This window comes from Phalacrocorax carbo, chromosome 1, assembly GCF_963921805.1.
Source record: "Phalacrocorax carbo chromosome 1, bPhaCar2.1, whole genome shotgun sequence".
Lineage (NCBI taxonomy): Eukaryota > Metazoa > Chordata > Aves > Suliformes > Phalacrocoracidae > Phalacrocorax > Phalacrocorax carbo.
The window spans coordinates 1,173,667-1,198,142 of record NC_087513.1 but is presented as its reverse complement, the minus strand read 5'-3'; the positions used below and the strand labels follow the sequence as shown (position 1 = coordinate 1,198,142).

Genomic DNA, 24,476 nt, shown 5'->3' with positions numbered 1-24,476 from the left:
CTGCGGTTTTTAGTCCTTTATTTTTATTTCTTCTGGGGGGGGGGTGGTGTATTTTTTTCCCCCACCCCCCCCATTTCCCTTCCCTAGGTGGGGGTGAGGATTGGGGGTGTTCCCCCCCCCCCCCAAGTCCACCCCAAGGGCTTCTCATGGAATAGGGAGGGGGTGTCAGGAGAATTTAAGGGCTCGGGGGGCTCGGCCTGGCGATGGGAGGGGGCCGGGGGGGGCCACCAGCATCCGAGGTGGCCGCCGAGGGGGGGGGTCCCAGCGGGGACAACAAGTGCCTCGTGGGGGTTCCCAAGGGGGGGCGGTCCGGGAGGGGGGGGACAGGCAGGGCCAGCCAGTGGTGGGGGGGTCCTCCCCGGCCGCTCGGGCACTGGAACTACTTTAATTTCTTATTTTAGCTTTAAAATTTACCGGAGGGTGTCAAATCTGAACTAAAATTGGGGTTGGGGGTGGGGGGGCGTGGTGGGGGGGGTGGGGGGCGTCGGGAAGTTCTCTCTATATCTATATCTCTCTATATAAACGCCGGAACGGTCTGACTGTACTCTGAGACCCGAACGAACCACCACGACGACTAAAAAAAAAAAACAAAAACCAACAAAAAAAAAACCATAAAAAAAAAAACAAGTGTATTTTTGTATTTTAATAAATATTGTTCAAAATTTGTAATGCCGTGTCCCTGAGGGGTTAAAGCGGCGGGTTGCGAGGGGGGGGGCTGCTGCCACGACCCCCCACCCCGGCAGGCAGCGGCCTGAAAGGGTTTCTGTTGCTGCCTTTTTTCTTTTTTTTTTTGGTCTTTCCAGCAGTAAAAAGCTTCCAAAAAAAGAAAAAAAAAAATCGCGGAGGGGGAAGCGGGGAGGCAAGTGGAGGGAGGAGGCGGGGGGCGACGCGAATTGGGGGCGGGGGAGGGGGAAATGTGCTTGGGTGGGGGGGGTGAGGAGCTTTGGGCCCCCCCCCCCGAGTTGTGGGCATCCGAGCGGCTGCGCCGGGACCCCCGGCATCGCGGCGGGCACCCGGGTGGAGATGCCGGTGCATCCCCTCCCCCACCCCCGGGACCCCCCCCAGGGGTTGTGGTGGGGGTGGGGGCGGGGGGGCAGGGTTGTTACCCCTCTGATTTATGGCTGGAAAACCTTAATTCGCCATTAAAGGCGGGAGCGGGCGCCGAGCAGGGAGGGTAACGCCGGGGATGAATCACCGGCAGCGGGACCCGGCGCTCCAAGATGGTCGGGCAGGGGCAGGGGGACGGAGGCCGGCCCCGGCACCGCGGTGGGGACACCGGGACCCCCCGGCTCCACCGGGACCCCCCGACTCCGCGGGGTCCCTGGGCTGCGCCGGGACACGGGGACCCCCAACCACGCGAGCTCACCCCCGCCTCCGCGGGGACCCCCGGGCGCTGGCGGCAGGGACGTGGGGTGCCCCGCGTGCTGGTGGCGGGGAGGCGGGGACCCCCGGGGGGGGGGGCAGCGGGGTCCCCGAGGTGCCACCCCCCACCCCCCCACCCCAGCCCTTGCGGCAGCGCGGGGTGACGGTGCCCGCCGGCGGCCCCGGGGCCACCCTTGTGCCGTCGCTGCGGCCGCGGGCTCCCTCCGGCACCGGCGACGGAACCGGCGCCCCCCGGGGGACCCCATCGCCCAGCCCGGGGATGCCGAGGGGAGGAGACCCCCCCCAGCACCCCGCTTCACCGGGACCGAGCCGCCGCGCAGCGCCCAGCCGCCGCAGCGCTGTCGCGGTTATCGCGGCGGGAGCTTCACGTCGGGATTTTAAGGGATTTTTTTCTTTTAAGCTTTGGGGTTTTTGGTTGGGTTTTTTTTTTTTTTTTTGGCGAAATCCGGGAAGGTTTCTATCAAAACATATGTCTGGTTTTCTCTTTATTACCGGCTTGTATCACTCCGGCTGATCTGCCAATGCAAACACCGCTCTCCTCTTCCTCACGGCGGGCTGAGCTCTCCCACCCAGCCCCGGCTTTGCTGGGGGGGGCCTTCCTCCCCGCCGGCACCTCCGCACTCCTCCTCCTCCTCCTCGCCGCGCCAGCCTCCGGCCGGGCAAACATCCCACGCGAGCCTTTAGTTCGGCAGCGAGGCAGGAGGGGATGAAGGGCTTGAAGTGACACCTTGATTTTTATTTAAGCACTTTGCTTTAATTTTAGCCTTAAATTAGAGCGCCCGAGTCAATCACCTTCCTGCTGCTATCAAAAATGGCTGGAGGGGAGCGTGGGGGGTGTGGGGGGGGCTCTGCGGCGGGCATGGAGGGGCTGCGGGTGGCCAGGGCATGTGCGGGACCAGCGGGGGGCTGCGGGGAGACGGGGGGCTGCGGGATGATGCGACGGAGGGGTTGCAGCATGATCAGGGGTCTGTGGGGTGATCCGGGGGGTTGCAGCGTGATCAGGGGTCTGTGGGGTGATCCGGGGGGTTGCAGCGTGATCAGGGGTCTGTGGGGTGATCCGGGGGGTTGCAGCATGATCAGGGGTCTGTGGGGTGATCCGGGGGGTTGCAGCATGATCAGGGGTCTGTGGGGTGATCCGGGGGGTTGCAGCGTGATCAGGGGTGTTGCAGTGCGATCGATGCGAGGGGCCACGGTGTGATGCAATGGGGGGTTGCAGCGCGACCAGCGTAAGGGGGCCGCGGTCCGAGCAGAGGGGCTGCAGGGCAATTGGGGGGCTGTGGTGGGATCAGTGCGAGGGGTTGCAATGCGGTGGGGTGGCGGGCTGCAGCGTGAACAGGGGGGCTGCAGTGTGACCAGTGTGAGGGGTTGCAATGCCATCGGGGGCTGCAGTGCTATCAAGGGCCTGCAGCATGCTCGGGGGCTGCAGTGCAATGGGGCAGAGGAGCTGCAGCTTGCTCGGGGGCTGCAGTGCGATGCGGTAGAGGGCCTGCAGCATGCTCGGGGGGGCTATGCTGTGCTTGGAGGGGCTGCAGTGTGATGGGGTAGAGGGGCCGCAGCATGCTTGGGGGGCTGCAGTGTGCTCGGGGGAGGCTGCAGTGTGCTCAGGGGCCTGCACTGTGCTTAGGGGGCTGCAGTGTGATGGGGGAGCGGGGCTGCAGCATGCTCAGGGGGCTGCAGTGCAATGGGGTAGAGGGGCTGCAGCGTGCTCAGGGGGCTGCAGTGCAATGGGGTAGAGGGGCTGCAGCGTGCCTGGGGGGCCGCAGCGTGCTCGGGGAGCCTGCACCATGCTTGGGGGCTGCAGTGCGATGGGGTAGAGGGGCCGCAGTGTGCTCGGGGGGCCGCAGCATGCTCGGGGGAGGCCGGGGCAGGGCCACAGCACCGGAGCTGGCCGGTCCCTGCTCCCAGCGCTGGGAAACTTTCCCGCCCGAGTCTCCCACCGTCTCCGCGGGCAGGGGTCTGGCAGAGCGGGCAGGGGGCCGGCAGAGCGGGCAGGGGGCCGGGAGCGGAGGTCATGGGCTGCAGGGACAGAGGGGAAAGCCGCCACTGCCAGGCGAGGGACAGACGGCCGTCCAGCCGTCCGGCTGAGGGCGGGTGGGTATTTGCAGGCAGCCCCGTGCGAATGCCTTCGTCACCGGCTTCGCAGAGCCATGCGAAAAACGGAGCGACAGGAATATAAAAGCCTTTCATTGGCGGCTCCGGCGGCGATGCCAGGCACGGGGCCCCCCCTCGCACACACGCCATCCGCCCGCCGCCCACCCCTCGCGCTTTTTTTGGGGGGGAAACGGGAGATTTCAGCTGCCGGAGATGCTTTGCCGCTCAGCGACAGCCAGCCCGGCCGGCAAGGGCACGCCGGCCCCCGGCACAGGCGGCAGCGGGCAGGGCTGCGGGGGGCTGGCAGGGCCGGGGGTGCCCCACGCCGAACCCCGCCAGCGTCCGGGTACCCCCTGCAAACCGCCCCACGGCTGCCCCACGGCTGCCCCACGGCGGGTTCCCCATCCCGGCAGGTTTAATGAGGAAAACACCCCGGCGGGGAGCGGGGGCCGCGCAGCTGCAGCATCCCGTGATTAAAACCTATAGGCTTGTTAAGGATAATTTCTATGGCAACCTCCTCGGCAGGGACCGGCCTCTACGCTGGCACGTGCCAGAGGGTGCCGGTGGCTTTGCCGGCACCCCAAGAGCCCTGTGGGGCACCCCACGGCGCATCCCCGGCACCGCTGCGGCCGGGGGGTCCCTGCTGGTTCCCCCGGCTGGGGTGGGTGCGGGGTTGGGGTGCTCGGCTGGCGGCGGGGGATGGTGACCCGGTGCCGGGGCCTTTTCTTGCCGTGCCGGCACATGGCAGCGGCGGGTTTCGGTAAGAGCAGCTCGGTAATTAGCTGCCTTGCTTGGGAAAAGGCAAATATTTACTAAATAAGTATACGCAGTTTGAGGGAAAAAAGCAAATGTCACAGCAGCTGCCGAGAACCCCCCGCGGCGGTGGCACTGGGGTGGGGGCGACGCTCCCCGCTGCGGCTCGGGGACGCGGTGGGACACGTGGGAGGGTCAGCGGAGCCTCCTGCCAGCACCGAGCGCGGGGCATCCACCCCTTGGGCGTTGCGCGGGGCTCCACGGTGGCACCCCCAGAGAGGGGGTCCCCGCCCCGGTGTCACCGGCACCGTGCCACGGGCAGCCGTGCCAGCGGCCGTTGCGGCGGCGCGGGGTCCCAGCCGCTCGGCACCCAACCCGACGTGGGGGTCCCCTTAATTATTCTTATCGCTGCGGATACTTTTGGCTCCGGTGCTGCGGACGGGTGGGGGGTTATTTTCGTTGTTGTTTTGCAGCCCGGTGGGTTTGCGGCGGCAGCGTGCCGTAACGCCGCCTCGGACCGGTGCTCTCGGGAGCGGGGCGATACGCTGGCGCGCAGATTTAACGACCGGTAATTTAAGGCTTGATTCATCAAAAAAACCCACATTGGATTTCGAGAAATTCCACGCACGGGGCAATTTTCCGGCAGTCCCGCAGGACCGGGCGGCTCCTGCCGCGACGGGTGCGGCGGCCACCACGGCACTGCCGGGGTGCTGAGAGGGAGATAACCCCCCCCGCATCGCCCACCGGGGCTGGGGTGGGCACCCTGGCGTGGGGGTCCCGCTGCTGCCGGATTAGCCGAGCGCAGGGCCGTGAGGCATCGATCCTCCCGGAGCATCGCCGGCAGCACCGCGGCCGCTGCCAGCCCCAACCCAAAACGAGCCGGGGTGGGTTAGTCACCGTCCCACTGGCTTCACCTGGCCGGTGAGTCAGCAGCAGCCGGAGCTGCTGGGTTAAAAATAGACCCTCAGCCTCCCGGGGTGCGGAAAAATTTGGCTGCTCCCCACCCCGGCGTGGGTGTCCCCCTCCCCAGGCCACCGTGGGAGCCTGCCAGTGCCACCCGTGTCTCCAGACTGTGGCTGCGGGGGGTCTCTGGGGGTACCTGCCCTCCCCGCGGGGCAGAAGGCAGCGGGAGGAGGAGGAGGATCGCGGCTCCGGGGGTGACGGGGACCTGGCACAGGCTCCCCACGGCCGACACAGAGCCCCCCCCACGCACGGCACGAGGCGCTCGGCGGGGAGGAGGAGGATGATGAGCAATGGCGGTGGAGGGAAGCGGGTGGGCCAAGGGCTGCACCGGCAGCACGGCAGCCCTGGGTGGGTGGACGGATGGACGGACGTCCTTGTCAAGACTAAAAATACCCAGAAGCAAGAAGCTCGTCCGAGCGGCAGCCGTCAGCTCCCCCGGCACGCCACGCACCGGGCACGCACCGCACCGGGCTCCGACGGGGCCGGTGGGGAAACTGAGGCACGGCAAGCCCCGCTGAGCTCCATCCCGCCTCTGCCCGCTCCTCCCCGGCAGCGCCGCGGGGCTGTGCCGGCGCCGGCCGAGCTGCCGCCACGTGCCAGGCCGCTTTCCTGGTTGTTTGGTTTTTCTTCCCCAAGCCTGAAACCAGCAAGTGCTTTTTTTAAGGGGGGAGAGGATTTTATTTGCTGTCCCTCCCCCCCCCAGGGTAATTAGGATTGCAGCACTGCCGGGTTGGCATAAACACGCTGCTGCGCCGTCCCTGCTAATCGGCCTTATGGGGTGGAACCTCCTAAATTGGGTTAAGCAGGTCAGGAGGATGGCACGGTGCCGCTGGCGGTGGGACCCCCCCCTCCCCACTCCCACGCGGGGTCCCCCAGGGCTCCGAAAACCCATCGGGACGGAGCCCTGAGCGTTCGGGTGGGGGTTCAGGGTGCCGGCGCGGCGTGACTGCGGCTCTCAAGCTCCGCCACGACGTCCCCCGGCAGCATCCGCGTGGCCTCCTCGCCGCGGCCACGTGCCGGCCGCCACGGCCCGGCTCCCGGAGGTGGAGCGCACCAGTGCCGGGCGAGCGGCCCCCGCGTCACGCCGGTACTGCCCGGCGGGACCCCGTGTGCAGCTGGTGCCGGGTAGACGCAAAATAGTCTGCACCTTGGGGAGAGCCGGCAGCCCGGCCGATGTAATTAAATCAGGCACCTTGTCAAAATCAGGCTGCTCATTTGCACAACGTGAGCACGAAGGGGGGAAGGGGTGGGACGGGGCTCCCGCAACCTCCGCGGCGCTGCCTTGGCGCAGCCGCCGAGCTCTCCCGTCCAACGCCCGGCGCCCCGGAGCACCGCGGTCCTGTCCCGTGCCACGCTCCGCGCACCCTCTGTCCCCATCCCCAGGAGGTGACGGCGCCGGCACGGCCGCGGCACGGCCGCCCCGTGGGCCGTGGCAACCCGCCGGCACCGCGGCACCCAAAGGCAAGAGCCGTCGCAGCGGCTCTGGCATCACCGAGGGGGTTTTTCAACGGCTTCCACCGCCCAGAGTGACACCCTCCTATGACGGCAGGGGGGTGCCTCCGGGGAGGGGGGAGCATCGCGCCTCGGCAAGAGGCAGGTTTTTGCCCACGGTTCCACAAGCGGTGCCGTCGGCGGGATGCTGTCCCCAGGGAGCCTGGCGGCAGCCGGGGGATGCTCAGGGGGGTGCTCGGGGGGTGCTCGGGGGGATGCTCTCCCACTCTTCGGTCCGTGGTCTCCAGCCTCATTCTTTCTCGAAGGCTCCGTCAAGGAGACGGGCGTTAAAACCCCCTGGCAAAGGCTCGTTTAGTCCCTAACGAGCCCTGCCAGCGCCCAGCCAGAGCCGCGTCTCCCGGAGGGCTCCCGCGTCCCTGGGAGGAGCTCGGCAGAGCCCAGGGCCGGCAGGGACCATTACCGGCTCCACCGCACGTGGCAGGCAGCGCCGAGGGGCAGGCAGGGACACAGGCAGGGAAGGAGGGAGGCAGGGACACAGACAGGCAGCAGGGGGGAGGCAGGCAGGCAGGGATGCAGGCCGTCGGCAGGGGAGGCAGGGATGCAGGCAGGGATGCAGGCAGGGGTGTAGGCCGCCGTCGGGGGAGACAGGGATGAAGGGGGGAGGCAGAGATGCAGGCAGGGATGCAGGGAGGCAGGGATGCAGGCAGGGATGCAGGCAGGCATGCAGGCAGGGATGCAGGGAGGCAGGGATGCAGGCAGGCAGGCAGGCAGGGGTGTAGGCCGCTGGCGGGGGAGGCAGGGATGCAGGGGGGAGGCAGAGATGCAGGCAGGCAGGCAGGGAGGCAGGGATGCAGGCAGGGATGCAGGGGGAGGCAGGGATGCAGGCAGGCAGGGATGCAGGGGGAGGCAGGGATGCAGGCAGGCAGGGAGGCAGGGATGCAGGGATGCAGGCAGGGTTGCAGGCAGGCAGGCAGGCAGGCAGGGATGCAGGCAGGCAGGCAGCGGGGGAGGCTCTCTGCCTGCTCTGCAGAGCAGCGCCTGCCCCTTCCCAGCTCCGCTCAGAGCAGCAGCCTCCAGGGCTCCCACAAACTGCTGACACAGCAGCTGGAGCCTCTTGTTAAAACCATCACGATAAAGGAAAAATGGGGGCTACAAGGCAATGAAGAAGGGACCAAAACCCCCCCGCAGGGGTTGGGTTGCTCAGACCCCCTGTCCTGGGGAGATTGAGAAAGCCAGTATCAAGATGCTGGTGGTGGGATTTGCAATTCCCCGTGGGGTAAAGCCGCGTGGCGGGGGGCCGGAGGGGGGGGGAAGAGCCGGCACCACAGCGAGGATTTTGTGAGAGCTGCCCGAGCGCTGCCCAACGCTTTTCTCTCCATCAGCGAGGGGAGGGGTGACACCCCCCCCCAAGGCTCCAGCTGGACCCCTACAGTCTGGGGGAAAACAGGGACTCCTTGCCCCAAGGCAGGGATATGGAGGAGGAGGGCTGGGGCGGGCAGGAGGGGACCCCCATCCCGGGGTGTTCGGGCGGCTGCTGCACCCCTGCGGGAGGGGAGTCCCGCCCCGGCGGGTGCTGGGTACCGGTAGTGGGGAAGGGCCAAGCCCCCTGGGCACGCAGCCGCCCACCCCAAGCCACCAGCGGTCGTTAAGCCCCATCATCGCCCGCTAATAACGAAGTGGGCTGCCTGCGGTGTCGGCGGCTGCGTGCCCAACGTGCCCCCGGGTGCCGTAAAGGAATAAATCCGCTATTCCGTGTAATGGATTGTATATAATGACTTGGAGAGGTCAGCGAGGGGAGCAGTATCCTTAACGGCACGGAATAATTCCCTTCCTCTTCTCAGCCAGGTCCCCAGCACCAGCCCCGGGAAGCCTCGGCCGAGCCGCACGCCGTGCCGGAGCAGCGCCGGCTCATCCGGCACCACCGTCCCGGGGTCGCGCTGCTGGCAGAGCCGAGCTTTGCACCCCGCGGTTCTCATGGGCGTCAGTGCTCGGGGCATCTCCCGCGTGCCTGCAAAGCACCGGCGCTGCGCTGGCACGGCACGGCACCGTTCGGCGCCGGCACGGCTTTCCACCCCGCGCCATCACGCCGCCACGGCCTGGGGAGGCCACGGGAACATGCCGGCGGTGACCGAGCGCCGTGCCGGCCCCGACACATCGCCTGCACACCCGCCACGCGTTTGGGGACGGGGTGCGAACAGGCTGCTCGCCGAGGAGCAAACTCCCCCTCCTCGGAGCTCGGAGCCAGGTCCGGGATGTCACCTCCTGTCCCCGTCCCCCGCTCCTTGCTTTAAAACCTCCCGTTTGAAGCGCACAAGTGAAAGAGGTGAGGAATAAAAAGGGGAATAAATATAAAAGGCTCCTTTTCTGCTCAGTTCCTGGAGGACTCAAGCATTTAGCCGGGGAGTTTAAAAGCCTGCTGACCCGGCACGCGCCGGCAGCCGGGATTACGGCGAGGAAACCTTCAAAGGGCCGGAGGGGCTGGGGGGATGCGGGCAGGGGAAGAGGGTGAGCGGGCAGCGGGTGCTGCCCGTGCCAGGCTGTGCGTGGGGAGGGCGAGCCGAACGCCAGCCCCCGCTCTAAAAATATAGGCCTGACCCTGTTCTAAAATTACCGCTCGGCACCCGCCGCTGGCAGCGAAATCGGCCCCGAGCTGCGGATCCATCAGCGGGAATGGGAATTGCTGCATTGCAACAAGAGCCGGGGGCTGGCAGGGGCTGGGGGGGCTGGGGGGCCTGGCAGAGGCTCGGGGGGCTGGCAGGGGCGGGGGGTGGCTGGCAGAGGCTGAGCGGGACTGGCAGGGGTTTGGGGGGGCTGGCAGGGGCTCAGGTGCCTGGCAGGGGTTGGGGGGGCTGGCAGAGGCTGGCAGGGGCTGGGGGGGCTGGCAGAGGCTGGCAGGGGCTGGGGGGTGGTCTGGCAGGAGCTGAGGGGGGCTGGCAGGGGTTGGGGGGGCTGGTGCAGGCAGTGGAGAGCACCCAATGTCCTGGGGCACAGGGGACATTTTGGGCCCATTTCCCATGATTACGGCACCGGGGGGGTTTGTGGGGGGGGGCGATGGGGGGGCTGGAGCTGTGACTCCCCACCCCCACCCCACCGGGCAGCCCCCACAGCGGTGATGGTGACGCAGGGATGGATGGGCAGAAGATGGGGGATGTCCCCATCATCCGGTTGCCGTGGAAACTGAAGGGAATCACCTTCCAGAGAACCTCCAAGCAAAACCCCGGGACACCCCCCCCAACGCCCCCACACTCCAGGAAAGCAGCAGGGACACAGACGAGGAAAGCGCCCACCCCTGCACCCCAGGAGGGGGCTGCCACCCCGTCCCCATGCACCCCAGGAGGGGGCTGCCACCCCACTGCACCCCAGGAGGGGGCTGCCATGGTTTCAGAGCCCCACCGTGCCTGGGGACACCTGGGAACGTGGGTGGGCACCAAAGCCAAGCCGGGGTGGCAGCACCGAGCGGGATGGGGGGGACGCCATGGCAGGAGCCACCCAGAGCGAATCCGAAATGAAGGTGCCCATCACCCACTCCCCTCCCCGGCAGCACCCTGGGATCGCAGCGCCTTAATCCTCCTCGGGAGAGATTTTTTAAAATTTATTCAAGCCACCCTATTTAGCCGCCGTCCTCAGAGGAGGGATTAAGCTGCCGCAGTCTCCGGGCACTTGGCTGCTGCTCCCTGCGGGGACCGTGGAATTTGGGGGTTCCTCCAGCCAACGGCCCTGGGCAGAGGGGTACAGGCAGACCCCTGCCCTGCTGCCAGCCCCGCACCATGCATACCTCGCCCCGACTCAGAGAGAAGGGTCCGGGAAATGTCCCCAAGGGCCATTTGCATCCCGACCCCCTGCAGGGGCTCCCCCAAAACGCCCCAGGTCCCACCCCAGCTGCACCCCAAAACGCAGAGCCGGCAGCGCGGGGCTCGTCCCTCTCTCGGCCCTGCTGCGGGAGGGCAGCGCCGGCGCCCGACACCTCTGGGCCGTGCCGTGCCGGCTTTGCGAGCCGCTGATGAAGGCGTGAGCCAAACCAGACCCCTCTGTCCCCCGGGAACCCCGGCAGCGCCTGCCCGGCTCGCGTGAAAAGCCGCAGCGGCAGCAGCGCGGCAGTGGGTGACCCGCAGCCGTGCCCACCGCGCCGGGCAGGCGCCACTGCCCCGGTGCTGCCGGCATCGCCCTGCTCCCGGCCTGGGGACGCCGTGCCCGGTGCCATCGGCCGTGCCCGGAGCAGGATGAGACCCGCAGCAGCCACCACCATGTGCCACGTCCATCCCAGGCTGCGGAGGGTGTCAAAGCTGTCACCGCTGCGGCACCACGGGAGGGGACCGTCCTGCCGCCACCACCCCACAACCGGGGCTGGGGGCTGCTTTGGGGGACACGGAGCACGGCCCCCACCCCCCCACTCGGTGCTTTCCAGTGCCGAGACCCCGCTCGGCTCAGCCCGGCGAGGCAGCAGCTGCGGCTTTGTTAGAGCCCCGATCGAAATTCCACGTGCATCGAGGCCAGATGGGGCGAAACACTGAAGGGGTCGACGCAGGAAGGAGAAACGCAGCCGGGGAGGCAGCGACGCCGAGGGCGGGGGGCAGGCGCCCGCACTGCCCGCAGCACCCCTTGTGCCCCCCACGGCCAGCCCCGGACCCCCGGGTGGGCGCCCTCCTGAGAGGTCCTGGCTGGGGGGGCTGCGAAAGCCACACCGGCAGATTCACCCCCCACCCCCCCGCCCCGCCGGCGGGCAGGACCCCCTCAAGCGCGGGCAGGCGGGCGAGCGAGGTGATGGGACGTGACAGGGCCTGGCTGGTGCGGGGCGGTGAGCGCCGGCTGCGCCGCAGCCTCCAGGATGCGCGAAGGGAGCCCAGCGATGCCCCCGGGACGCGGGTCAGCAGTTTACAGCAGCCGACGGCACGCCGCAAGAGGCTGAGGAGGGATGGAGATGCCTGCTGTGTCCCTGCGTCCCGGTGTCCCTGTGACCCTGCGTCCCTGTGTCCCTGCGTCCCTCAGCCCCTGCATCCCTGCATCCCCCTGTCCCTCAGCCCCTGTGTTCCCATGTCCCTGCATCCCAGTATCCCTGTGTCCCAGTGTCCCTGCATCCTGGTGTCCCAGTGCCCCTGCATCCCTGTGTCCTGGTGTCCCTGTGTCCCCGTGTCCCTCAGCCCCTGTGTCCCCATGTCTCTGCATCCCAGTGTCCCCGTGTCCCAGTGTCCCTGCATCCTGTGTCCCTGCATCCCTGTGGCCTGGTGTCCCTGTGTCCCTGCGTCCAATTGTCCCCGCATCCTGGTGTCCCCATATCCCTGTGTCCCCGTGTCCCCGTGTCCCTGCATCCCCATGTCCTTGTGTCCCCGTGTTTCTGCATCCTGGCGTCCCTGTGTCCCTGTGTCCCTGCATCTCAATGTCCCAGTGTCCCTGCTTCCTGGTGTCCCTGCGTCCCAGTGTCCCCATGTTCCTGCATCCCCATGTCCCTGCGTCCCTGTGTCCCTGTGTCCCTGAATCCAACTGTCCCCGCACCCTGGTGTCCCCATGTCCCTGCATCCCGGTGTCCCCGTGTCCCTGCATTCCCATGTCCCTGTGTCCCTGCATCCAACTGTCCCCGCACCCTGGTGTCCCCGTGTCCCTGCATCCTGGTGTCCCCCTGTCCCTGCATTCCCATGTCCCTGTGTCCCTGCATCCAACTGTCCCCGCACCCTGGTGTCCCCATGTCCCTGCATCCTGGTGTCCCCGTGTCCCTGCATTCCCATGTCCCTGTGTCCCTGCATCCAACTGTCCCCGCACCCTGGTGTCCCCGTGTCCCTGCATCCCGGTGTCCCCGTGTCCCTGCATTCCCATGTCCCTGTGTCCCTGCATCCAACTGTCCCCGCACCCTGGTGTCCCCGTGTCCCTGCATCCTGGTGTCCCCCTGTCCCTGCATTCCCATGTCCCTGTGTCCCTGAATCCAACTGTCCCCGCACCCTGGTGTCCCCGTGTCCCTGCATCCTGGTGTCCCCCTGTCCCTGCATTCCCATGTCCCTGTGTCCCTGAATCCAACTGTCCCCGCACCCTGGTGTCCCCGTGTCCCTGCATCCTGGTGTCCCCCTGTCCCTGCATTCCCATGTCCCTGTGTCCCTGAATCCAACTGTCCCCGCACCCTGGTGTCCCCGTGTCCCTGCATCCTGGTGTCCCCCTGTCCCTGCATTCCCATGTCCCTGTGTCCCTGCATCCAATTGTCCCTGCATCCTGGTGTCCCCCTGTCCCTGCATCCTGGTGTCCCCCTGTCCCTGCATCCTGGTGTCCCCCTGTCCCCGCACCCTGGTGTCCCCGTGTCCCTGCATCCTGGTGTCCCCCTGTCCCTGCATCCTGGTGTCCCCCTGTCCCGGCGCCCACCAACCTGTGGCATTTTGGGTGGGCGCAGGGCCTCGCTTCTCCCGACCCCCTCAGCCGCCTGCATCGCCCCGCGGCCGAGAGGGGCGAGCGGGGCGGTGCAGGGCGGGCAGCGCAGCGGGGTCCCGGCAGCCCCGTCCCCTGCTCGAGGCTCGGCAGGAGGAGGAGGAGGAGGAGGAGGCCGGGGAAGCCAGGCCATGGCGCAGAGATGGAGTGTGCACGAGTGGAGGAACCCCTCGCCGCGTCGCTGCTGCCCACACTCTGCCGGGGAGACGGCAGCTCAACTGCCCCAGCTGGCTGCTCCTGCCCCATACCCCCATTCCTGCCCCCCCTTTTCCTGCCCCAGCCCCCCTATTCCTGCTCCAGCTCCCTGCTCCTGCTCCAGCCCCCCATTCCTGCCCCAGACACCCATTCCTGCCCCAGCTCCCCACTCCTGCCCCAGCCCCCCTATTCCTGCCCCAGCTCCCCATTCCTGCCCCAGCTCCCCATTCCTGCTCCAGCCCCCCTATTCCTGCCCCAGCCACCCATTCCTGCGCCAGCTCCCCACTCCTGCCCCAGCCCCCCTATTCCTGCCCCAGCTCCCCATTCCTGCCCCAGCTCCCCATTCCTGCTCCAGCCCCCCTATTCCCGCCCCAGCCCCCCCATTCCTGCCCCAGCTCCCCATTCCTGCTCCAGCCCCCCTATTCCTGCCCCAGCTCCCCATTCCTGCCCCAGCTCCCCATTCCTGCCCCAGCTCCCCATTCCTGCTCCAGCCCCCCTATTCCTGCCCCAGCTCCCCATTCCTGCCCCAGCTCCCCATTCCTGCTCCAGCCCCCCTATTCCTGCCCCAGCTCCCCATTCCTGCCCCAGCTCCCCATTCCTGCCCCAGCTCCCCATTCCTGCCCCAGCCCCTCTATTCCTGCCCCAGCCCCCCCATTCCTGCTCCAGCCCCCCTATTCCCGCCCCAGCCCCCCTATTCCTGCCCCAGCTCCCCATTCCTGCCCCAGCTCCCCATTCCTGCCCCAGCTCCCCATTCCTGCCCCAGCCCCTCTATTCCCGCCCCAGCCCCCCTATTCCCGCCCCAGCCCCTCTATTCCTGCCCCAGCCCCCCCATTCCTGCTCCAGCCCCCCTATTCCCGCCCCAGCCCCCCTATTCCTGCCCCAGCTCCCCATTCCTGCCCCAGCTCCCCATTCCTGCCCCAGCCCCTCTATTCCCGCCCCAGCCCCCCTATTCCCGCCCCAGCCCCCCTATTCCTGCCCCAGCCACCCATTCCTGCGCCAGCTCCCCATTCCTGCCCCAGCCCCCCTATTCCTGCCCCAGCTCCCCATTCCTGCCCCAGCTCCCCATTCCTGCCCCAGCCCCTCTATTCCCGCCCCAGCCCCCCCATTCCTGCCCCAGCTCCCCATTCCTGCCCCAGCCCCTCTATTCCCGCCCCAGCCCCCCTATTCCTGCCCCAGCCCCCCATTCCTGCCCCAGCCCCCCAAGACGGGCCGAGGGAAGGTGCTGCCTCTCCCCGTGCAGCCCCTCACAGCACCGCCGCTGGTCTGCACCCCACGCCAGGAGCCCCCCATTCCCTGGGTGGGGGGGGGGGAGAGGGGGGAGCTCATTTAGTCACCCTGGTATTTAAACCCCCACCCCAAGCCAAGGGCACCCCGACACCCGGGCGGCAGCCGCGATGCCGGTGGCAGAACCCCCGCGCCAAGCAGCCGCCGGCGCCGGCACCCGCTCACCGCGCCGTGCCGGACCCCACCGCGGACCACCGACGGCTGCGCCTCGACCCGCCGAAGGCCCGAGGGGGGCCGCGCTCCCGCACCGCCGCGGCTCATTTAAACGGAGCGAGGAATTACCGGCAGCACCGACGCGAGGGCGTGAATGCAGCCGGGGCGGGGTGAGAGCGGGGAAAAGCAGAGTCATCGGTGCAGAAATTGCCGAGTTTTACCTTGGCAGCCGCTCGGCGAAAGGCTGCGGAGGGCACTTTTATACCCTATACTGAAATTATGAATCACGGCGTAATTGCACGAGATGGATCTCGCGCTCCGGCGACACAGAAGCTTCAATCAGGGAAGTCGCACGAGTTCGGGAATTTTAATATCAAGAGACCTTAATGAGAGCACGATAAATCCGGGGAGGGGGAGGCGGGGAGGGGGGGCTCGCGGCGGACCCCCGCGCGCTCGGCAGCCGATCGGCAGCGCCCCCCAGCCTCGCCCGCCTTCCCCCCGCAGAATTGGCAGCAAAAGCCCAAAGCAGCACCCAAATCGGCCGCCCCGGGGAGCAGCCGGGAGCTGCCCGTCCCTCGTGCCGGGAAGGCCGAGGCCGCCGCGCGTCCCCTCGGCGTCCGCCGCATCCACGGGGCTTCTGCTGGGCCGCCCTGCGCGCCCACCGCATGTCTGCCGCTCACCCGCTGCGCTGCTGCTGCTGCTGCGCAGCCCCACGGAGCCGCTGCGCATCCGCCGTGCAACCGCCACCCATCCACCGTGCACCCACCGCACCTCTGCTGTGCACCCACCGCACCTCTGCTGTGCGACCACCGTGCACCCACCGCACTTCTGCTGTGCATCCACCGTGCACCCACCGCACTTCTGCTGTGCGACCACCGTGCACCCACCGCACTTCTGCTGTGCATCCACCGCACTTCTGCTGTGCACCCACCGCACTTCTGCTGTGCACCCACCGCACTTCTGCTGTGCATCCACTGCACTTCTGCTGTGCACCCACCGCACTTCTGCTGTGCACCCACCGCACTTCTGCTGTGCATCCACTGCACTTCTGCTGTGCGACCACCGCACTTCTGCTGTGCATCCACTGCACTTCTGCTGTGCGACCACCGCACTTCTGCTGTGCAACCACTGCACTTCTGCTGTGCGACCACCGTGCATCCACTGCAATTCTGCTGTGCGACCACTGCATTTCTGCTGTGCATCTACTGCATTTCTGCTGTGCAACCACCGTGCATCCACCGCACTTCTGCTGTGCATCCACTGCACTTCTGCTGTGCAACCACTGCATTTCTGCTGTGCATCCACCGCATTTCTGCTGTGCAACCCCACACAGCCACCCTGTATCCACCGAGCATCTGCTGTGCATCCACCGTGCCTCCGCTGTGCATACACCGTGCATCTGCTGTGCAACTGCCACGTATCCACTGCATTTCTGCTGTGCAACCCCACATAGTCACTGTGCATCCACCACTGTATCCACCGTGCATCCACCGTGCATCCACTATGCATCTGCTGTGCAACCCCACGCAGCCACCATGCATCCTCTGTGCAACCACCACACGCACACCATGCATCCACTGCATTTCTGCTGTGCAACCCTACACAGCCACCGTGCATCGACCGTGCATCCGCTGTGCATCCACCATGCATCCACTGCATTTCTGCTGTGCACTCCCGCTCAGCCGCCGTGCATCTGCTGTGCAACCACTGCACTTCTGCTGTGCAACCACTGCACTTCTGCTGTGCAACCACCGTGCATCCACTGCACTTCTGCTGTGCAACCACTGCATTTCTGCTGTCCATCTACTGCATTTCTGCTGTGCAACCACCGTGCATCCACCGCACTTCTGCTGTGCATCCACCGCATTTCTGCTGTGCAACCACCGTGCATCCACTGCATTTCTGCTGTGCGACCCCACACAGCCACCGTGCACCCACCGTGCTTCTGCTGTGCATCTGCCGTGCATCCACTGCATTTCTGCTGTGCAAATCCACTCAGCCACTGTGCATCCACCATCCATCCGCTGTGCAACCACCATGCTTCTGCTGTGCATCCACCACATTTCTGCTGTGCAACCCCACACAGCCACCCTGTATCCACCGAGCATCTGCTGTTCATCCACCGTGCCTCCGCTGTTCATACACCGTGCATCTGCTGTGCAACTGCCACGTATCCACTGCATTTCTGCTGTGCAACCCCACATAGTCACTGTGCATCCACCACTGTATCCACCATGCATCCACTGTGCATCTGCTGTGCAACTCCAATGCAGCCACCATGCATCCTCTGTGCAACCACCACACGCACACCATGCATCCACTGCATTTCTGCTGTGCGACCCCACACAGCCACCGTGCATCCACGGTGCATCTGCTGTGCAACTGCCACACATCCACCGTGCATCTGCCGCTGTGCATCCACCATGCTTCTGCTGTGCATCTGCTGTGCTGCTGCTGTGCAACCCCACACAGCCACCGTGCATCCTCTGTGCAACCACCACTCATCCACCGTGCATCTGCCATGCATCTGCTGTCTGTGGCTGTGCAACCCCACACAGCTGCTGTGCATCCTCTGTGCAACCGCCACATATCCACCATCCATCCTCTGTGCATCTGCTCTTCTTCTGCCACCACTTATCCACTATCTATCCGCTCTGCATTGCTGTGCAACTGCTGCGCAACTGCCACATGTCTGCTGTGCACCCATCATGAATCTGCTGTGCAACCCCACACCCCCGCTGTGCATCCTCTGTGCATCTGCTATGCATCCACCGTGCTGCTGTGCAACCAGCACTCATCCACCACGCACCTGCTGCACCTCTGCTGTGCAACCCCACACATCCACCGTGCATCCTCTGTGCATCCTCTGTGCATCTGCTGCACCTCTGCTGTGCAACCCCACACATCCGCTGTGCATCCTCTGTGCAACTGCCATGCATCCACCATGCATGTGCTGTGCATCTCCCATGCATCCACCGTGCCTCTGCTGTACATCCACTGTGCTTCTGCTGTGCATCCCCACACAACCACCATCCATCCTCTGTGCATCCTCTGTGCATCTGCCCTATATCCACCATGAATCTGCTGTGCTGCTGCTGTGCAACCCCACACATCTGCTGTGCATCTGCTATGCATCCACTGTGCTGCTGTGCAACCAGCACTCATCCACCATGCACCTGCTGCACCTCTGCTGTGCAACCTCACACATCCACCGTGCATCCTCTGTGCATCCTCTGTGCATCTGCTGCACCTCTGCTGTGCAACCACCACGCATCTGCTGTGCAACCCCACACATCTGCCGTGCATCCTCTGTGCAACCACTGCACATCCGCCGTGCATCCTCCGTGCAACCACTGCACATCTGCCGTGCGTCCTCCGTGCAACCACTGCACATCCGCCGTGCATCCTCCGTGCAACCACTGCACATCTGCTGTGCATCCTCCGTGCAACCACTGCACATCTGCTGTGCATCCTCCGTGCAACCACTGCACATCCGCCGTGCATCCTCCGTGCAACCACTGCACATCTGCTGTGCATCCTCCGTGCAACCACTGCACATCCGCCGTGCATCCTCCGTGCAACCACTGCACATCTGCTGTGCATCCTCCGTGCAACCACTGCACATCCGCCGTGCATCCTCCGTGCAACCACTGCACATCTGCTGTGCATCCTCCGTGCAACCACTGCACATCTGCTGTGCATCCTCCGTGCAACCACTGCACATCCGCCGTGCATCCTCCGTGCAACCACTGCACATCCGCCGTGCATCCTCCGTGCAACCACTGCACATCCGCCGTGCATCCTCCGTGCAACCACTGCACATCTGCTGTGCATCCTCCGTGCAACCACTGCACATCTGCTGTGCATCCTCCGTGCAACCACTGCACATCCGCTGTGCATCCTCCGTGCAACCACTGCACATCTGCCGTGCGCCCGCCCTGCATCCGCCACGCATCGACCTCGCATCCGCGCCGCTCCCGCCCGGCGTCCCTCGTGCACGGCAGCTCTGCGGGGAGCAAAGCCAAGCACTGCGGAGGACCCGGAGCTGCTCCAACCACCCCAGCACACCCCGTCCGCTCGGACGGCCCCGCGACCCCGCTGCACCCTGGCACGGCCCCTTCGCATGGGGGGCACGGGGGAAGGCGCCCCACAGCGGCGGGTCCCTCCTCATCCTCGAGGCAGCAGCGAAGCTCCCCCCCGGGCTGACGGATGCCCCCGGCACGTCCTGCTTCCTCTGCGCTTTCCTTTCCTGCATCGCCTCTCTGCTCGCCTGGCTTCTGCAGGCACCACCCGCCAGGTGCTTTCTGGGGTCACCGCTCTTGCCCCCCATCCTCCCCAGTCCTCCCCAGTCCTCCCCGGCACGGGCCCGGCGGCGCGGAGGAGTGCGAAGGCAGGGCCAGGCCAGCCAAGCACAGCGCACCGGAGCCGCCGCCGCCGTCGTGTTCGGAGCAGGGACCGTGATTCAGCATTGATTTCCACCCAAAATAACAAAATAAGCCAAAGCAAACCAAAATAAAGCAAAGCAAACCAAAGAAACCAAAGCAAAATAAACCAAAATAAACCAAAGTAAACCAAATCAAACCAAAATAATCCAAAATAAAGCAAAGCAAACCAAACTAGAGCAAACTATGCCAAAGCAAACTAAAATAAAGCAAAGCAAACCAAAGAAACCAAAGCAAAATAAACCAAAATAAACCAAAGTAAACCAAATCAAACCAAAATAATCCAAAATAAAGCAAAGCAAACCAAACTAGAGCAAACTATGCCAAAGCAAACTAAAATAAAGCAAAGCAAACCAAAGAAACCAAAGCAAAATAAACCAAAGTAAACCAAATCAAACCAAAATAAGCCAAAATAAAGCAAAGCAAACCAAGCTAGAGCAAACTATGCCAAAGCAAACTAAAATAAAGAAAAGCAAACCAAAGAAACCAAAGCAAACCAAACTAAACCAAAATAAACCAAATTAAACCAAATCAAAATAATCCAAAATAAACCAAAGCAAATTAAACCAAAATAAACCAAAGCAAACCAAAATAAACCAAATTAAACCAAGTGAAACCAAAATAAACCAAGCCCAAATAACCCAGAATAAACCAAAGCAAACCAAAATAATCCAGAATAAACCAAAGCAAACCAAAATAACCCAAAATAAACCAAAGCAAACCAAATCAATGAGCTACGGCCCACCCGGCCCCCGCCCCCCGCCCTCGCCCACGGCTGCCTTCGGCGCGGGCAGGTTTCGGGGGGCAGCACCCGCAGCGCCCCGGCGGCCAAAGCCGGCCCCGGCGCCGCAGGAGGCTTCGCCGGCGCGGCTCTCCCCGGAGCACCAAACGGCTGGGCAGCGACCGGGGACGCGGCGGCTGCGGCTCAGCAGCACGGGGAAGCTCCCCGCGCCCCTTGCCCTTGCTCGCAGCCCTTCGGCGCGCCCCGCGCCCCTCCCGCAGCGGCACCCGCCGGCGTGCCGCAGCCCCGGCGCCGCCGAGCATCCCTACCTCTCGCTGCAGCACCAGCTCCTTGGTGAAGTGCGTGGCCTCCTCGCTGAAGGGCTCACCCTCCTGGACCAGCCCCGGCAGGTTCCGGGCTCCCCGCGGACACTCGATGCCTGCGGGAGGAAGAGGAGGAAGAGGAGATGGAGGTGTTGGGGGAGGCCATTGCTGGGGACCTCACCTGACAGAAATGTTTTGGGGAGGAAAGGGGCTGCAGGAGGGTCCTCGGCGCTGGCTCTTCCCTGGCACCGGGGCAGGGAGAGCCGGGGACAGCCCTGGGGCCGCGGGGACACGGGGATGAGGAGGGGAAGAGCCAGCGGGGAGGGGAAGAGCCAGTGGGGATGGGGATGACGAGGGGAAGAGCCAGCGGGGAGGGGAAGAGCCAGTGGGGATGGGGATGAGGAGGGGAAGAGCCAGCGGGGAGGGGAACATGGGGACAAGGAGGGGAAGAGCCAGCGGGGAGGGGACATGAGGATGAGGAGGGGAAGAGCCAGTGGGGAGGGGAAGAGCCAGTGGGGAGGGGAAGAGCCAGTGGGGAGGGGAAGAGCCAGTGGGGATGGGGACGACAAGGGGAAGAGCCAGTGGGGATGGGGATGAGGAGGGGAAGAGCCAGTAGGTAGATGAAGAGCCAGTGGGGAGGGGAACATGGGGACAAGGAGGGGAAGAGCCAGTGGGGATGGGGACGTGGGGAGTCGCCTCGCCTGGGTCTCTCCCTGCTGCAGCTGGCCTCGCCGGGGGTAGTTTTGGGGACCCCAGGGCGCAGCTGGGGTGCGACACCCCACCCCTGCCATGCCACGGGGAGCCCCAGGCTCTCCCAGCTACACAGAGACCACCACCCCCGCCGCGGCGCAGACCCCGCAGCACCCGCAGCCAGGGAGGCCAAACCCCAGCCCCCGACGCCCTCTAAACCATCATTAAACGTTAAAATACTTCCAAAACCAGGAGGGGACGAGGCCGAGCGCTGCAGCGGCCGCGCCGCCCCACGTCCGGACACCCCCCCCCCGCCCCCCGACTCAGTTTCCCACCTGCAAACCGAGGCGACCACCCCGGGCTCCCCTTTGGCAAAGCGCTGCCAGCCCCGGCGGTGGCACCGGTTATCAAACCGGGAAGCCCTGCATTATTAATTTTATTTTACATAATTCGTTATTAATGAAGTGCCGGGAATTACACTCGGCGGCTGCCGGAGCGCTCGGCCCGCGACGGAGCAGCAACGCCCGCGTCCCGGCGAGGGCGGCGGGGGGGAAACCGCACCGCGCGGCTCAGCCCGGCGCTCGCGGCACAGCTGATGGCAAAGGGGCCGGGGGAGCTCGCCGGGCCTGCCACCGACCGGGGACGCCGCGGCCCCGCTCCCCGCCGGCCGCGTGCCGATGAGGATGAGGAGAAGGGGGGACCCGACGATTAACGATGCGCCCCCCTCGCCTGTCGCATCCTCAGAGAACCGCGGTAAACGCCGCCGGCCCGGCCAGCCCCACGGTGACACGGTGGGGTGTCCCCAGGGCAGCGGGTTTGATGCGGTGCTGCTGTCACCCTGGGGGGCACAGGGGACACAACCCCGCCCCCGAGGAGCGGCCCCCGAGCACCGGGAGCCCACCCTGCAGCTGCAAGGTCCCTGTGTCACTGCGTCCCCACGGCACCGGTGACGGCAGCCCTGACCTCGCCGGCGAGGCGGGGAGGGGGGCCGGTGGCTGCCGAGCACTTTGGGGGGGACTCCAGCGCACCCGTCACCCATGGCTGAGGGGTTTCCGAGGTCTGGCGGCGTGCGGACCCCCGGCTGCGCCAGGGACCGGGCGGCTGCTTTGGGCACCGGGGCGGCTGGAGCGGCGGCACTCACCGGCTTGCCAGAACGGCGTCACGGCTCGGTGCCCACCGGCTTGGCGCCCACCGGCTTGGCACCCGCAGACACGGCAGGGATAAAATGCTGCCCTGCTCTGGCTGGGAACAGCCGGGGTCGCACCGGGAAAGCTTGCGGTGACATCCGCGCCGCCGGCACGGCACCGCCGGCACCGCACCGCCGAACCGGGAAGGGAGACCGGCTCTCGCTTAAGCAATTAATGAGTAATTCCCAAAGTGCTGGTTTCGCACATGGCTGAAGTGCTGAGCTGTCCCCCAGCAGGTGGAGAGAACCTCGCGCCCCCCACCGCCCCCAAGCCCCCCGGGGTGGGGGATCGGGGCAGGCTCACCCCACGGCGCAGGCGCCGGGGACGAGCAGCGCCCGGTGAAATGAAGGCTCCGCGCTGGACGATTTAGCTCACGATTAAAACGGGTCATTTGCATCACGCGAAATGAAACCCCTGCGCTAGGGGCGATGGTAGGGGGTGCGGGGGGCTATAGGGGAGGGAAGCTGGGGGAGCCCCCGCTTCCCTCCCCGCTACATCGCTCCTGGGAGAGGCACGGCCACCCCAGCTGGGACTGGTGGGGTCCCCAGCCCTGCTGTGGGGTGACAGCGGGGTCCCCAGTCCCGCTGCAGGGTCACGGTGGGGTCCCCTGCCCCACCACAGGGTCACAATGGGGTCCCCAGCCCCACTGCAGGGACCAGCGGCATCCCTGGGTGCTCACAGGCCCCAAAACACCAGAGAGGGGGTGACACCCCCCACTTCAGCACCATGGAGCACCCAGAGAAGGAGCCTGGTGCTTTGGGAAGCTGCCCCGCTGCCCTCCGCCCCCGGCTCTGCTCCGGCTCCCCACGGGACCCCACCGAGGTGGTGCCGTGGCTGCAGCCTGGCCGGGGGTGCAGGAGCCAGGCTGCAACGCAGGACACGTCCCTGCCCCTGTCCTATCCCCGTCCTCATCCTCATCCCATCCCAATCCCCGTCCCATCCTCATCCTCATCCCCATCCCAATCCCCATCCCTGTCCCTGTCCTATCCCCGTCCTCATCCTCATCCCCATCCCAATCCCCATCCCTGTCCCTGTCCTATCCCCATCCTCATCCTCATCCCCATCCCAATCCCCGTCCCATCCTCATCCTCATCCTCATCCCCATCCCAATCCCCATCCCTGTCCCTGTCCTATCCCCATTCTCATCCTCATCCCCATCCCAATCCCCATCCCTGTCCCTGTCCCATCCTCATCCTCATCCCCATCCCAATCCCCATCCCTGTCCCTGTCCTATCCCCATCCTCATCCTCATCCTCATCCCCATCCCAATCCCCATCCCTGTCCCTGTCCTATCCCCATCCTCATCCTCATCCCCATCCCAATCCCCATCCCAATCCCTGTCCCATCCTCATCCTCATCCTCATCCCCATCCCAATCCCCATCCCTGTCCCCATCCTATCCCCATCCCCATCCCCATCCCCATCCCCATCCCAGTCCCCATCCTCATCCTCACCCCATCCTCGGGGTGAGGAAGGAAGAATTTTGGAAACTTGGGAAAATGGGGGGTGGGGAGCGTGGGCAATCCCATGACCTTCGTTACCGAGCGTGAAACCGGCAGCCTGGTAACGAAGCTCGCCGGCGGCCGGGAGGCTCCCCCCACCCAGAACCACCCCAGGAGCACCCAGACCCTCCCGCGGTGCAGCCAGGGGGACCCTGGGCAGGTCCCTGGGGACAGGGGACCCCCCTCCAGCCTGGGGGCTGCAGGCAGGGGAGGGGGGGGACGGGCCCCCCCCAGCTCCCAGACCCCGAAACCGGCCCGGCGCCGTGCACAGAGCGGACAGGCAGACCCGGGTTGTGAGTGGGAGGAAGGAGCAGAGACACATCTCCTCCTCCTCCTCCTCCCGGCACGCTGGCAGCGGGCGGCAGCAGGCGGGCACGGCTCCGGCACGGCTCCGCCAGCGCTGCGGCCAGGCCATGGCACGCATCCCGGCCGCGCCGCGGATCCCGTGCGAAAGCGCTGCCAGCGGCTCCGGCGAGGCGCATCCTCCAGCACCGCGCGGGGAGGGGGAACCGAGGAGCCAGAGCTGCCAAGAGCGTGTCTTCCCTTCCTCCTCCTCCTCCTCCGCAGAGCGAGCTGGGGGAAGGGAGCCGCCGCGAGGGCTTATGCACCACGACGGCAACGTTTCTCTACAGAAAATAATTGGAAGAAGCAGCTGAGGAAGTGTCCGAGTCCTTAAATAAAATAAAATAAAATTAAAAAAGCAAAGCGCAGCGCTTTTACAGTGCGGCGAAGGGCTGCCGGCCCCGCGCTGCCGGGGGACCCTGGCCCACGGGCCCGCTGCGACCCGGGACGGGCTGCGCGGCAGCTCAGGATGCCACCTCGGCTCCTCTCCCTGCATGTGACGCCTCCTAAACCCACAGGAGCCGAGCCTGCTTTTGGAAAAGGAAAGCCTAAAAGGGATGGGATGAGCGCGCTTGGCCTCGGAAAGGCGCC

General features: G+C 65.8%; 1 protein-coding gene across 1 annotated transcript in view; it reads right to left on the bottom strand.

The window, feature by feature from the left end:
• Positions 1 to 24,476, bottom strand: part of SND1 (staphylococcal nuclease and tudor domain containing 1) — a 148,529-nt gene that overhangs the window by 16,154 nt on the left and 107,899 nt on the right. Inside the window, exon 16 of the mRNA XM_064441520.1 lies at positions 20,172 to 20,281. Within this exon, the coding sequence (XP_064297590.1) occupies positions 20,172 to 20,281 (110 nt within the window). The remainder of the gene's footprint in view (positions 1 to 20,171; positions 20,282 to 24,476) is intronic.